The sequence below is a fragment of the Jatropha curcas genome, chromosome 9 (assembly GCF_041381405.1).
Source record: "Jatropha curcas cultivar XTBG-Jc1 chromosome 9, XTBG_Jcur_1.0, whole genome shotgun sequence".
Taxonomy (NCBI): Eukaryota; Viridiplantae; Streptophyta; class Magnoliopsida; order Malpighiales; family Euphorbiaceae; genus Jatropha; species Jatropha curcas.
In genome coordinates this window covers 4,104,899-4,121,177 of record NC_143159.1, presented here as the reverse complement: position 1 = coordinate 4,121,177, position 16,279 = coordinate 4,104,899, and the positions used below count along the sequence as shown (strand labels likewise).

General features: G+C 31.2%; 2 protein-coding genes across 2 annotated transcripts; both read left to right on the top strand.

Moving 5' to 3' along the window:
• Positions 1–1,750: 1,750 nt before the first annotated feature.
• On the top strand, positions 1,751–3,115 carry LOC105630771 (protein ZW2). The gene has a single exon (XM_012212721.4). It carries the CDS (start codon positions 2,062–2,064, stop codon positions 2,758–2,760), a length of 699 nt encoding a protein of 232 aa, XP_012068111.1. The 5' UTR covers positions 1,751–2,061; the 3' UTR covers positions 2,761–3,115.
• A 7,682-nt stretch (positions 3,116–10,797) lies between these two features.
• On the top strand, positions 10,798–14,300 carry LOC105630772 (Leucine-rich receptor-like protein kinase family protein). The gene is made up of 2 exons (XM_012212722.4): positions 10,798–13,538; positions 13,627–14,300. Exons 1-2 carry the CDS (start codon positions 11,000–11,002, stop codon positions 14,010–14,012), a joined length of 2,925 nt encoding a protein of 974 aa, XP_012068112.1. The 5' UTR covers positions 10,798–10,999; the 3' UTR covers positions 14,013–14,300.
• Positions 14,301–16,279: the final 1,979 nt, after the last annotated feature.

Sequence of the window (16,279 nt, the reverse complement as noted above, 5' to 3'; positions counted from 1 at the left end):
CGTCCTGTCTAATATTCAGCTAACCGAGACTTAGCTGCGTGAAGGCTGTATAGTTGTTCATGGACCGGATTTGGTTAAAATTTTGACCCAAATTTCATAGGAAACGCATATATGAACTCTATACGTTTTGCCTACCAGTATTTGAATTTTTGTTCATCCTTAACTTTATTCCAATAAAGATTAAACTTTTTTATTTATTTATTGTGAGGCCTAATGGGCCGAATGCCAGCTAAACATTAGGAGAATTTAAAATATTTTATTTTTTACATAAGAGAAGACTAACAAAAAACATTTAATCGGTATATTAAACTTTATATCGATTAATGAAAAGTAACAAATCTAAATTATTAACTATAAAAAATAAGATTTTTCCTTAAATTACAAACGATACTGGACTATCCCAAAATGGGAAAGGATGACCTGAGGCCTGTTGAGAAATTTTTTATAAAAATTTATTTAAAATAAATTAGTGTAAATATATTTTTTAATTTTTATTTTTCTTCCTCCTTACCTATGGATCCCTTCCGGCTCCTCTGGAAGTGTCGTGATGGTATGGTAGGCTGATCCTCCGCGTACACTCCGTGTCTGCAGTAATGAGCTAAGCAAAAATCCGGAGGCCTATCCCCATGTTTGTCGATGCTTTAGACCTTCGTCAAGAAGCAAAAACCAGTGCAAGAAGGACAAGGTAACCATTCGCCAGGACGTCTGGCTCTCATCAGCGTCAGTTAGCGAAACCACTGAGAAATCAAAAAAGTCAATGTCAATGACCTTCGAGCATACATAGGTCAACATGCTAAGAAAAAGTAAAGGAAAGAATAAAAAAAACACATAGATTTCACTTTTTAATAAATTTTTACATATTTTCTTTTTATTATATTTTTCTTTCATTAAATCCTTTCCTTTTCTTTTTTTTTTTTTTTGGTAAATAAAGGAGGAAAAGACAAGCTAACTGGCAGTTAATCTAGAAACAGCAACTCCTCTCGTATCCTGATTTATCAAATATATTTAAATGAACAATCTCTCTCTTTTTTTGTCTATATTTTGCAGATTGAGAAAATTGTTCGCTTAAATTTAAAAGAATTTAAGATAATTAGATTTGTTTTTCTAACATATTAGGCCTTGGTTTTATCTTTTTTTATAATTGAATAATGAACCTTCTATAAAAATTTAATATTTTCATAAAACAATATATTTTTTTTTTTTTGGAAATCAATAAATCTTATCTTTTAACTTACATAATATTTAATTCTTCTACTTAATTTATTTCTCTTAAAATTAATTATTCTAATAATAGTAGTTTTATAATTTATATTAATATTTATGCCATACTTATCATAATAAATTATAAATGTAATTATAAATTTTCTCATTAAATAAATAATATAAAATAATTATATATAATAACTCTAAATTTGCATGAGATAAAGTAAATTTATAATCTTCATTTACTGCATATTTATTTAATATTAAAAATTTTAGATATACTAATTTAATGAAATTTTATGCAAAAAATAGAATGTTTAATTTTTTTACCAATTTTTAATTCATATTTATTTATTTTAACTTAATTTATATATTTACCTCTCATTTTTTTAAATTTTGTTGTCAAGTTATACATTTTTAAATTCTAAGTAAACCTCAATAATTAAGAAAACGATATTGACTAGTCGACATGCTATTGGCGGGAAAGAAACCGCCTAAATTGCTAACCATTGTAATCATTGTGGCCCAAAATCATCCACTTGGCCCAAAATTGCTTTTGTGAGTGCTAAGCCGGTTGCTCCCTGTTCTCCTTCCAACAGCTCGCACAGGTGTCAACGCCTATGCAGTTCTCTAATCTGACGTTTTCAGAACGTGAAGTTATTCAAAGAATTTGCCGTCACTGACAAAACATCAATCTTTCCCTTTATAACGAAGCAAAATCGACAACGATAAAATTCAAATTACCGAGATTGCCCTCTCTTTCCTTCACTGTTGACTCTATATAATGGAGGAGTTTTGCTTGACAATGTAGCTTGGAATTCAAGGTCTATGTCCTAGAGCTTCAATTGCAGCATCAATATGGCGAGACCCAGCGAGAACTTTGAAACCTTCTTCAATGGCTGGCTCGATCGCCTACAAGCTCTGTCAGAGCAACTTCGCATTGCAATTGAAGCAGAAAATGCACAAAGAACAGAGTACCGTAAGTACTTGATCGACCAGGTTTTGTCTCACTATAAGCTTTATTACCAGGTGAAAGTGAATGCCGCCAGAGAAGACCCGTTCCTCTTTTTGAATCCTCCTTGGCTTAGCTCTTTCGAGCGAACTCTGCTTTGGCTCGGCGATTTCAATCCATCCGTTATTTTCAAGCTAATTGACCGCTCCGTTACGGATTTGACGCCTGAACAGATTGAAAGAATAAAGGAGGTGAAATTGGCGATAAGGAGAGAAGAAAGAGTATTGTCAGACACAATGGCAAGCATTCAAGAGAGTCTGGCGTCTCCGCCTATTTTAAACTTGGCGAGGCGATTTGGACGATCTGGACGGCTGATTGACGGGGAAGTATCAGAGATTGAGGTAGCTGAGGACATGCTAAAAACGCAGGTGCATAATGTCTTGGAAAGCGCCGATGCACTTCGTGGATTAACGGTGGCGAAAGTGCTGGAGATTTTGAGTCCAGTTCAAAGTGTTACGTTCATGATAGCGGCGGCTGATTTCCAGTTAAGAATGAGGAGATTGGGCCAGCAGACGGATGCGCTTCGAGTTGCCTCGAATGATTGAAAATGCAGGAAGGTTACGCAATTGAGAAATTTTAAATTTAAGAGCAAATTTACTGTATTTTGAAGAATTCAGTTTCTCAGAAAATGAATTATGAAAAAGAAAAGGAAGTCCAGAACTCATCCTCTAGTAGAAAATTTCAATTCTGTGAAAACTCCATTGCCTATTGGATATAGTTAGCTATCCAATGGGCTTATAGAGCCCAAATATTGTATTGTCCAATTTGTAGCCCAAATTCAGTCCATTGGATATGGAAATGTAAGCCGTGGGCATGGCCCGAGGTTCGTTTTGTTACATGGTGAAACAGAATTTGACTAGGATAATAAGAAGAAAATAGACAGAAAGTTCTTGGCATTTACCAACAGGGGATTCTTACTTTATAATTATCCATTCTGGGTCCCCGGTTTGGTTTGGTTTGATTTATTATATTTAGAAGAATCTGCTATCTTCGAGGATCAGCCTTCTAGATGATTTTGGACTATGGGTAGATGAGGATTCAAGGTGATTTGGATTTATGTGGATCGGTAAACGACTACATCATCATTATGACCAATTTTTTCAACGAATGGCTAATCAATTAGTTCCTAATTAATTTTATTTGAAGCAAAGATGAACTTTTTCTCTTGAATATTAATTCTTTGACTCAAACACTATTGTTTCAATTTGAATAGAAAATATTGTTTGTACAGCATCATGGTTCCATTTATAAATTATTTTCGTAAAATAATACAAAAATTAGAGATACACAATTTTCTTAAAAATAGAAATATAAAACAAGAAATGGTATACATGAGTAAGCTTGTGGAAGATAGAAGTATCATCAACCACATAGCAGAGAAGAGGCATTGTATTTATTATTTGTTCATATTATAATTCAATGAAAGCAAGGTTGGTTCAATTACTCCTCAATTCATTAACTATGATAAAGTCAATTGATTCTTTGGTATATTTACACATCTATTAATAGCAATTGGTATCTATATATCATAGTTTTAATTAGCTCAATTTGATACTGATACAATTTTCACTGTAGTGTTAAAATATTTAAAAAACTTCACGTTTATATTGCGAAAAAAATTAACCGTCGTTAAACCTGTCGGACATTATGAACTATTTGATGAGATTGAATAAAAAAGATGAATAGGCACATCAATTATTTGAAAACTATCATTTCTAAAAACAATTGTAGACCAAATCCACAGGAACAAAAATCAATTATTTAGCTAGAAAGTGGAAATTTTTTGAATAAAGAAAAGTATTGAGTTGGAAAAGGATCAAAGATGAGGTGGTCAAAGTTGGGGCTTGGTAAGTGGAAATGTGACAAACAAATACTAATGAGATAGATACTCTGCACCATTACATAAAGGAGTGGGACCCTGAAACAAAATGACCCAATATGGTCAACACTCAATAGTTGGGAGAGAGACAGAGATGAAGAAATGTTGAGGATCTAATGGCTTAGGTTTCAGAAACAGATGAGAGTGTGCAAAATGTGAATGCGTAGACCAAAGAGCCTATGGGTGGATTATGAATGCTCATGTTTCGCTTTGGAAGGACAATGATTCAATTATTTGATGAATCTCCATAGATAATGTATATATCTTTGTATGTAGTGCTTTCTTTTCAAATCTTCCCCTTTTCCCCTTTCTATAACATGAGATAGATACAAAACTCTAACACCATGAGAGAATATTTGACTAATTTTTAAATATATATTAGGTGAAACCTTTCATATTTAAATTCTCTCCACGAAAAAAAGTTTTTATTAATTTAATAAATTAAGTAAAAGTTTTATTTTTTTTTTCTCTTTTTATAATATGAGAACTTTTCAGAATAAATACGGTATTTCAATATAAAAAACAAATTAAATATCATCTAATTGGTTGAATAAATAGTTGAATAACATCATGAACATCAAATTCAATCACGGCCTCTGTTATTTCCCATTATTTAAATAGATTTTTTTTTAATGGGCATTTGGCTAACTCATTTATAACACTATTCACATTACAATTTTTATCTTGTACTAATAAGTATAGCCATTCACATTAATTCTGTCAGCAGTGTTACAGGATGGAACATTAAGGTGGCATTTATTAAAGAATTATTGCAAAAGAAATTCTTTTGTTATACATATAGAAGGGACAGTAGCCCTTTTACCAACTATATTCCAAATATATAATTATAAATCTCACTCCAACCTCTCTTATATTACAAAGCCTTCCGCTCATCATGCCACCTTTTTGCCATCAAATGATTCCTCATTTAATCATTTGAATGTGTATTTTGAATTTTAAAAAAAAAAAAAAGAGTGAGACAAAAAAACACTAGTAGAATAATTTTTTTTTTTCAATTTGTTTTTTATTATGGATATTTCAACAAAAAAATTAATTTTTGTAGATCTGTATTTGATTTTTTTTAAGATATTAATTTCATTGCTAGAATAAACCACTAGATTAAATTATCTTAAGCGATTACAATAAAGTGTAGAAGTTAATTTTCAATTTATAATAATAATAATAATTATTATTATTATTAAAATGATTATAAAGAACCATGGAGGTTAGGTTTACGTGAATGGTACATGTTGGTTTGTTCTAATTAAATCAGTCAGAGTTGCCAAGTCAGTTGATTTCAAAAAGAAAACTTTTTCAGTTGGACAAAAAGCTAATTGGAAAAGAAGCCTTTGTTGTAACGATGCATATTATTTTTGTCTTTAGGACCACGAGGATGAGGATGAAGTTTAATCACTGTGCTCAAAATTGATAATGCTCACGTCAGCATAAAAATTGAATGTCATGAAGGCCATTGTAATAAGGAGTACAAGCCCTAGATCGAAAGAATCCAAGTTCAGTTTACATAAAATATGTTGGGCAAAATTTAATGTTTTTTGTATTTTTATTTTCTTAGCTGTCACTAATATTAATATATCCTCTCAAGTTAATGATTTTTCTCTTCTTTTTTTTTTTTAAATAATGGAGTATAATTTATAGATTAAATACAAAAGAAATTTGTTGTAATTGAAGATACCAAAAATGTCAATCTAAAAATTCTCCAGACGCACGAGGGTACTACACATTGCCTTTAGAGGTACTACTTACCTCTTTCAAATTTGGAAAAAAAAAAAAAAAGAATAAAAAATATATATTTTAATTCGAATTCAGCTTATTTATGATTTTTCAATAATTAGAAAAATTATTATTTTACATATTTAAATTTGATTAATTTATTAAATAAATTTAATAAATAAGCTCAAATTGAACTCATTTTGTTAAGTTCAAGAAATTTATCTTAAATAATTGCAAATTAAATTTCTAGCAGCTCAGCTTCACTGATTTAAATTTGGTTTAAGATGTTTTTGCATCTGCGGACTAGAAGTACTTGCAATTTGATTAATTAGGATATGCGAATGACTTCCAGCTGTGTTGCGATTCACGTGGAAACAAAAACCAGAACCAAAGTCTCGTTTGTATGCCCACCTCTCCATATACCTTTCCTTACCTCGACATTTGTACACTAATAATTTCCTCTGTTTAATATCAAATCATAAATATAAATTTCCTTTTATTTATGAATTATTTTGTCTCAGCATAAATAATTTATTTTTGATTAAACTAAAAAGATAAATTTTAAAAAATATATGGAAATTGATTTCCTATTCGCTCAAGGCCGCCTAATTAGGAAAAAAAATATATATATATCTAATAGAAAAGGAACCATGCATAAAGGTAGTACACATAAAATTTGCATGGTTATACTTGTACTTGTGTAACTTTCAATGGATTTACATGCATATGCATTTGGTTGTAATCTTTATGGTTATGCTTTCGGATCTTTGAATTGACACACACGATGCCATCCAAACCATCTTTTTCTCAAGATTTTAACCTCAGATTTTTCTCGCTTGTCATTTTTAACTTCTGTTTTTTTTTGTCGGTGATGTGGATATTAATTTGTCTAAATTTAACTTCTAATTTTATGTTTTTATTTATATAATTTGTAAAATCTAATATTAATATTTTTTTATAATTGAAAAGTTCAATGAGCCGAAATAACATCATGGACTACACAACAGGGTATAGCTCTCTCTTTTGAATAACATTCATCCAATTAGTGATAACTTTGTGGTGGAGAGGACATTAACCAGACCACACCTGATTGGCTGACATTAAGATTTTTATTGTTATATAAATTAATGTTGAATTTTGTTTTATGTTATAAATTTAAATTTAATTATGTAATATATACAGTAAGTAGAAATTTAGAGAGGAAAATGAAATTAAACGAATTCATATACCTATAATTATGTCACATCTCATTTATCATTCATGAACTTTTTTCACATGATTGATTGTGATCAAAAAAATAAAATTTAAGAGCGAAATATATATATATATATATTTATATGTGCTCATGACTTATACGGTAGTTGTTGTCTTTCTTTAAATTAAAGATGACATGGATAACAAGTTTTGGTACGTCTTCTTTTGTAAATGAATCTGCTTTTCCAATTTGTGGTGTTCAAAAAAAAAAAAAAAAAGAAAAAGAAAATTGCAAGCTTTTCATTTTCTCTCTCTTTTTTTTTTTTTTTTTTTTTTGAAGGAGCCAACGTGAGAAGCAACATGAACATAACATAATAATAACAATAGTAAATAAATAAATATCACTCCTAAAAATATTTTTTGAATAAACTATAATGATTAAAAAAAAAAAAAAAAAGGGATTCATGGGCTTTTGTCAACTAATGGGACTAACAACTATTAACTAATATCCAATGATAAAAGAAATGAATCTAGTTGGACCACAATATGCATAATTATATACCATTATCTATTTTCAATTACCTTATTAATTTTTAATCCATCAATAATAATATTTGGGAATACATTATTTTCATTTATCATATTTATATTTGGTCAATGCGGGGGTTAAGCATAAATTAGTAATATGATTGAACTGAATTGATTGGTTCCGTTTAATATAATTTTAAGAAATTTTTGGTTTCAAATTGATTTAATAGCAGAACGGTCAACAATTTTTTTTTTCAATTTGCTTTAGAACTTCATTTTTTTTTATAAAACCGAAAATCTTAAAATGAAAATCAAAAGTTAAATCAAATTGATTTAGTTGTTTTTCTTTATATAAAAGTTTAATAATTTTTTTAAAGTTTACACTGTCTGTCTGATCGATCACTCTTACTTCAAATAAAGTTTAATAATTTTTTTATTTCTTTATATAAAAGTTTAATGATTAGAAATTGAAATTTTCTAATTTTTTTTTTCTTTCAAATAAAGAAATTGATGACAGGCATGACAATTATTGCCAGCCATTTTTAAGCCTACAATTTGTTTTCACATTTTATGGGCTTTTATTTTATTAATTAAAATGAGGGATGGAGATACATATTTTAATTCAATGGGGAGGTTCAGATGAGCTGAATGTTTATAATAAAAAATAAATAAAAGAAATAAAATATAAACAAATCAAAATTCCCATAATTAAATATCTAATGATGTATGTAATTTAATGGTTTTTGAAGTCACCGATTTTATTAAACTTGGTTAAATTCCAATTTAGTTGAACAAAAACACACGGTTGGTCTTGGGATTATGCACTAATTACCTCCCCTAATTATTCTCTGCCAACTATAATTTACAAATGTTCTTTCGCTCAACAAAACGACAGACAAACCCAGCAGCAGCCCACTAGATTCAATCAATTATTATTATTTAAAAAAAAAAAAAGGAAAACAATTACTCCAGAAAGATCGTTCAGGCGCGTGAGATCAGTCTCTCTATTTCATTTTTCTAGATGGTGAACGTCCCCACTGAATCGCATCTTCTTGGAATACCGCAGATTGATTTTGTCAGGGACCGAGGAGGAGGAAGTGAGGCCACGCGCGTAAAGGAAGAGTTTTGGAGTTGTAAACTTTTTGTGGTGACAGTCTTCTAGATAACATTATCCACGTGCCTACTAAACTAGCGAAGCAGATTAAGAGTCAACGTCGGCGGCTTGACGCTTCGGTGCTTTACCCACTCTTTCCCTTTCATGATAATATAGAAAAAATGCACTCTAATAAACTGCTATTTCCAAACCTGGTTTGGATATTTGCAAGTAAGAATTTCCATTTTTTATTTCCTTGAACACAGTTTTTTTTTTTTTCCCTTTTTTTAGTGCCTTGAAATACAAAACATGAGACTTACAATAAGAGGGAAAAGGGGAAAAAACACACCTGATAAGATTTTTTTTTATTAAAACGTGATATTTAATATTAATATAAGAGTATATTAAAAAAATATAGCTAAAATTTATTATTCATTAATATTAATTATTTTGTATTGATCAGTATAAGATTAGAAACAATATTCCTTATGGGAGTTGAGAATAATATTTTATTAGATTATTATAAAAAAAAAGCTAAATACATATCCAACGAGAATAATTAAATTGATAAGATAAATATATCAGATGAAAAAAAAAAAAGAATATTGTGAATATAAAAAGAACCATTTAAATCAAATCAATATAAAATTTGATATTCTATACTTGGCTCACAATTTTCTTTCTTATTTTTTATTTTTTCAGAATATTCATTGAAAGCAAAAAAATGGTTCTTGGTTGTTTCTCAGTATTTATTGTATTGTATCCTTCTAATTTTAGAAATTTATCCCCTGAAAAATGACATTCTTGCATTCTACCTAACTCGTCAATGTCTCATTTCAATGGGCTATTGGCCTGTTGTTCGTGGCATTGAGATAATGGTGGGTGGGCCATTTCCCCAACAAGCAGAAACAATGTCATTGGTTCAGATCCAGTCTTCACTGGTCTTCCACTCAGTCTCTTTGACTAGGATTCCAATTCTACCGCAATCATTGTCATTTTTCTTTTCTGTACATTTTAGAAAATGTAGTAACTAATATAATGATAATTTATGTGTTTTTCTTTTTTTATCTTTATTCATATGATAAATTAACTCTAAATTTATAAATATAATTAAATATAATTATATTAAAAATGGAGCTTATTGAAGGGTAAAATAGAAAAAAAATTAAATACAACTATTAATAAAAAGATACTATTATTTTATAACATCTCAAAATGGAACTGGGCACAATTTATATGAAACGGAGGAAATGTTTAAATTTCAAAAATATAAAAAAGGGATTTTAGTTATCATACATATTACTCAAAATCACACTCATTAATCCCCGCAAATGAAAATATGCAAAATAAATAGTTTACACCATCGTCATGTTTATGAATTGCCCATGCCATTTATTACTATGAGAAGTTACTAAAAATCAACCATATGCTTTTTTTTTTATACTATTTAAAAAAAAAAATACACAATTTTTATTCTTCATAATATCATTAATGGAAAATCTAAGATTTTCGCTATGACATAGCAAACACTTTTCAAATATAAATCGTTCAAGATTTTTACCTAAAATTAAGAAAGTAGCTATTTACTCCAAATTATAATAAAATTAAAAATAATTTGATCAAATTACTATTTATTTCAAAATTAAAAATAATCTATGAAGATAGTTATATATCTAATACTTGTTAATATCGAGTATAAATAAGATGAAATAAAAAAAAATTATTCCTTAAAACATTGGTTGGGATGGAGTGGTTAGAACTCTTTAATCATTTAATCAAAGGTTTCAAGTTCGAGATTTGGATATATAAATTGTTTTGTCTATAGAGTCACTCCCTGTCTCTAATTACTTGTTCTTTAATTATTGTTTTGTGGTTTTGAGAAAATTAAGAAATAATTAATTTTTCAATTAAATAATTATGTGATTACTGGTTTTTAAATAATTGTTCTGTAGTTTTGAGAAAATTAAGAAATAATTAATTTTTAAATTAAATTAATTATGTGCAGTAGAATGCAATTTAGTTACTAAATTGAGGAGTATTTTATTTATAATTTAGTTGATTTAAAAAGTTGAAGTGGCAGGATATTTTTTATGACAGATTGATAACTGATAAACAAACCTTAATGACCGTTGCAAAAGAAGACATAGTTAGCCCTTAAATAGCCATCGTAAGCAATCACAGAGGCAAACATAGCAGACACTAATGTGAACCCCCGGCCGCCACCTTAGTTAAAAATGACGTCTTCTCACTCGCTCTCTCTCTCCTGCTCCCTTCCTTCCTTTCTTCTTCTTCCTCTTGTCTAATTAAAATTCAAAATCATTACGACTCTCTGTTTCTAATTCACTATCCATTATCCAACATGTCAACGCTCTTTTCTTCTCCGTTCCTGCTCTGTTTTCTCTGCCTTTTCTCTTTTGTTAAATCCGACGAGCTTCAGATACTTTTGAATGTCAAAACCGCACTTCAGAATTCAAACACCGATGCATTTGATTCATGGAGATCAAGTAATTCTGTTTGTAAATTTACTGGAATTACTTGCAATTCAGTTAATTCCGTCGCAGAAATCGAACTGTCTCATCAAAACTTAGTCGGCGCTGTTCCTCTGGATTCAATTTGCAATCTTCAATCTTTGGAAAAGCTTTCACTTGGTTTCAATTCCTTGTCGGGTAGAATCACTGCTGATTTGAATAAATGCACGAAATTACAATATTTGGACCTTGGAAACAATCATTTTAACGGTCCATTTCCAGAGTTTTCCTCTCTGTTTCACTTACAGCACCTGTTCTTGAATCGAAGTGGATTTTCGGGTGTTTTTCCATGGAAATCCCTGGAAAATATTTCAGGTCTTGTTACTCTGAGTGCAGGGGACAATCCATTTGATCCGACGCTGTTTCCATCTGAGATTGTGAAGCTAACAAAGTTGAATTGGCTTTATCTATCGAATTGCAGTATAGGAGGCACAATACCAGAAGATATTGGAAATCTTCCTGAGCTAATAAACTTGGAACTTTCCGATAATAACATTACCGGCGAGATTCCTTCGCAGATAGGAATGCTCAAGAACCTCTGGCAATTGGAGCTCTACAACAACAGCTTGACCGGAAAATTACCATTTGGGATGAGAAACCTAACTAAACTGGAGAAATTCGATGCGTCGATGAATTATCTGGAAGGCGACTTGTCTGAATTGAAATTCTTGACTAATCTGGTAACTCTGCAGCTATTCGAAAACGAGCTCTCCGGTGAAATTCCGGTTGAATTCGGCCTATTTAAGAAACTAGTGAATCTTTCTCTGTACCGAAACAAATTAACCGGTCCAATTCCTCAACAGCTTGGTTCTTGGGCCAATTTTGATTTCATTGACGTGTCAGAAAACAACTTGACCGGTCCAATTCCACCAGATATGTGCAAGCAAGGGACGATGGAGGCACTTCTAATGCTTCAAAACAATCTCACAGGAGAAATTCCAGCAAGTTATGCGAATTGCACTACGTTGAAGAGATTTAGAGTCAGTAAAAACTCGCTTTCCGGCAGCGTTCCCGCCGGAATTTGGGGATTGCCAAAAGTCAACATAATTGATATCGAGTTAAATCAGTTTGAAGGTCCGGTGACTTCTGATATCAAGAACGCCAAAGCCCTTTGGCAGTTGTTCCTCGGAAACAACCGATTATCGGGTGAATTGCCGGAGGAGATTTCGCAAGCAACATCTCTGAACTCAATCAAGTTAAACGATAATCAATTTTCAGGCAAGATACCGAGATCAATAGGAGAACTTAATCAACTGAGTACCCTTTATTTGCATAATAATACGTTCTCTGGTTCCGTACCGGACTCATTAGGCTCATGTGTTGCTCTCAATGATTTGAACATAGCCCATAATTTACTTTCCGGCGAAATTCCTTCTTCCTTAGGATCTCTCCCGAGTTTAAATTTTTTGAATTTGTCGGAGAATCAACTTTCAGGGCATATTCCAGACAGCTTGTCCTCTTTGAGGCTAAGCTTACTCGATCTTTCTCATAATAGGTTAACCGGTAGGATACCTCAATCTTTGTCAATTGAAGCTTACAATGGAAGTTTTAGCGGTAATCCTGGCCTTTGTAGCCAAACAGTGAGTACTTTTCAGCTATGCAAGCCAGAATCCGGCATGTTGAAAGATGTTCGTACAGTCATAGCTTGCTTTGCTGTAGGAGCAGCAATCTTGGTTCTTGCCCTTGTCTACTTCTTGTATTTAAAGAAGAAAGAAAAAGATCAAGACCATTCATTGAAGGAAGAATCTTGGGATGTGAAGTCTTTCCATGTGTTAAGCTTTGGTGAGGAAGAGATTCTTGATTCTATTAAAGAAGATAATTTAATAGGAAAAGGAGGATCTGGAAATGTGTACAAAGTACTGCTCGCCAATGGTAAAGAGCTTGCTGTCAAACATATTTGGAATACAGATTCGGGTGGCCGGAAAAAGAGCTGGAGCACAACCCCAATGCTCACCAAGCGCGGCGGAAAATCTAAAGAATTTGATGCTGAAGTGCAGACCTTAAGCTCAATTAGGCATGTCAACGTAGTGAAACTGTACTGTAGCATTACCAGCGAAGACTCGAGCCTTCTGGTTTACGAGTACTTGCCTAATGGAAGTTTATGGGACCGTCTGCATATTTCGAAAAAGATGGAGCTTGATTGGGAGACAAGGTATGAGATTGCCATAGGAGCAGCTAAGGGACTGGAGTACTTGCATCACGGATGCGACAGACCCATAATTCACAGAGATGTCAAGTCCAGTAACATTTTGTTGGATGAATTCTTGAAGCCAAGAATTGCAGATTTTGGACTCGCCAAGATTGTTCAAGCAAATAGTGCCAAAGATTCCACACATGTAATTGCCGGTACCCATGGTTATATAGCTCCCGGTAAGTTAATTATGTCGATCAGAAATTTTTTCTGTTTTGTTTGTTAATTGATGTAACGTTAGTTAATTTAGTTACTTATTTTTTGCAGAATATGGATACACATACAAAGTTAATGAGAAGAGTGATGTGTATAGTTTCGGAGTGGTATTAATGGAGCTAGTGAGTGGGAAGAAGCCAATAGAAGCAGAATATGGAGAAAACAAAGACATAGTGGATTGGGTTTCTAGCAACTTGAAGAGCAGAGAGAGCGTGTTTAGCATAGTGGACTCAAGAATTCCACAAGTTTTTAAAGAAGATGCAGTTAAGGTGCTAAGAATTGCAATTCTGTGTACTTCAAGGGTTCCAAGTTTAAGACCTACGATGCGAAGTGTAGTTCAAATGCTAGAACAAGCAGAACCGTGTAAGCTGGTAGGCATTGTCATTAGTAAAGATGGTGCTAACAAGAAAAAGGAAGGGTTCAATTCTGACATTTAAGCCAAGGTTGGAGATCTTATGCTAGCCATTTCCACTAGAAGATGTATAACATATAATGTAAAATGTTAGAGTTGAGATTGGTTGTAATATATATTAGTTAAGACTTTGCAATGTTCATTGGAGATGTAGAGAGCTAAAGCTTTCTTTTTGTTGTGTTAGTACAATTGAAGGGCAGAACAGCAGAAGCAGATGCCAAAAATCAAATAAAAATTAAAGGTCCTTTTTGTTGTCAAGCACAAATTTATAGCATATTTACTCATAATCAAATAAAATTGATATTGCCAATCATGTGTGGTCTGATTAGTCTTTTTACCTTTCGTAGAAGCTCTCCACCACAATAGTTATCGTCAATTTGGTGAATGTCATTCAAAAATGAGGGCTATCCCTGTGGTCTACAATGGTATTTCGTTCCATTGGACCTTTTATATTTTTATAAAAAAAAAAAAAAAATCTTGAATTAAAATAAATTGAATTTGTGAGAGTAATATTTCAATTGGTTATAACCATAACAATATCTAACATCAAAATAAAATTTAAAAATAATATATAGTAAAATTTTAAACTCTATAATTCATATTTTCTTGTTAGTTATAACCAATATGTTCGTCAATGGAAGCCAAGCCATGACCAGGTCAGGTGCAGGATAGGAGAGGAAAACATAAACATTTAAATTAACAAAGGCAACCATAATTGCGTATACTTCAATTCTGGAACAATAGTTAGGTGAATAGAAATGAGGTCAAAAGGGTTTTTCTGCAAGGAGCTGTAGCTGATCAATCAAGCCAGATATAAACAAATCCTTGGAAGCTAAGTTCATTCATTTCATTTGTTTTCTTTTATCTGTTTATTTATTCTTATAATATTTGACTAAGAATATTTATATGTTACGATTTGTAACCAACAGCAAAAATGGATTGCCTCTTAAACGAACGTGAAACGCAATATCTCTAAAGAAGATTTAAATACTGAAAATTATTAGCTTTGACCTTCATTATAATTTGTTTATAAAGAATTACAGAATTAGTTAATTTGACAAATATTATATGCTTCTTTAATATTTTAGTCATTTAATAAAATATTAAAGCTGGTAAGAAAAAGACAATAACTATCAGGAAGTGAAAGCCGGCCTATCAGCTTCAAACAAATTGTTAATTCGATTGAGAATATTTAAACTCATTAGGAATTCTAATATCCTAATATATAAAATTGACAAATATTTTAAATTAATTTGGAAAACCAATAATTAATTTATTGCTAAAAATTTTGAACAATAAAAATTAATATTTGAACTCAATTAGTAATCTTAATAATTTTGTACAATAAACAGGTAAATATAAAATAAATTATTATACAATCAAAAAATTATAATGAACAATCTATACAAAATTCGGCTACGCTAAGCATACCAATTAAGTGGCTTCCACAGCCCAGCATATTAAGCCCAATGGACTTGCGTACGAGCCCGAAGAAGAAAAAGTAGAAGATAATTCTGTTCTGCGGTAGGGCTATATAATAAAATTGAGTTTGGGCCCAATAAAAAACCCTGTGTATAGCTTATGAATTTTTTTCCGACAAACAATTATAGAATTTCATTACCCAAAATCCAATTAGTACAAATTAGCTAATGGAGGATGTAATCTCTCTCTTAAAGACCAGATATGGATTATTTATGAATTAAGTTTGGTGGGTTCAACATTGCTATTGATCCCACTATCTCATGTTGATGAAGCTTAATTTTCATTAACACTCGTTTGGATTAATGGTATTTTTTTTCCTCTTTCATTTTAACTTAACACAACAAAGACATTGTGAAATGCCTCTGGATATTTTCTGTATATGAATTATGAGGAGTACAATAGCGTACTTACCTCCATTTTAATATAATTAGGAAGTATAAATCAAGCCTTGCTCGATTCTTGCATCCCTCTCTTTAGTAAGTATGCCAATTAGGGCTATTTATATTCGACTATTTCGTCATTCATATCTAAACATGGTATTTACTATTTGTCATTGACTTATTACTTTCGTCGCTTGAAAGATTAAATAGTTTAATGAAACTAAATTTCAGGAACTACGTTGACCCATATACTTTTAGTCGTAAGTATTATAAGTTGACGGTAAATGATGCTAAATGAATAAGGTAAATCTAAAACTATATGGAGGGAAGTCCTCTCAAAAGGTCTAGTACTTTTATACAAACCTAATTACGAAGAGAGTAGAATATAAATAAAAGATTATATAATTGACACTCCGACAAGTTTAGAATT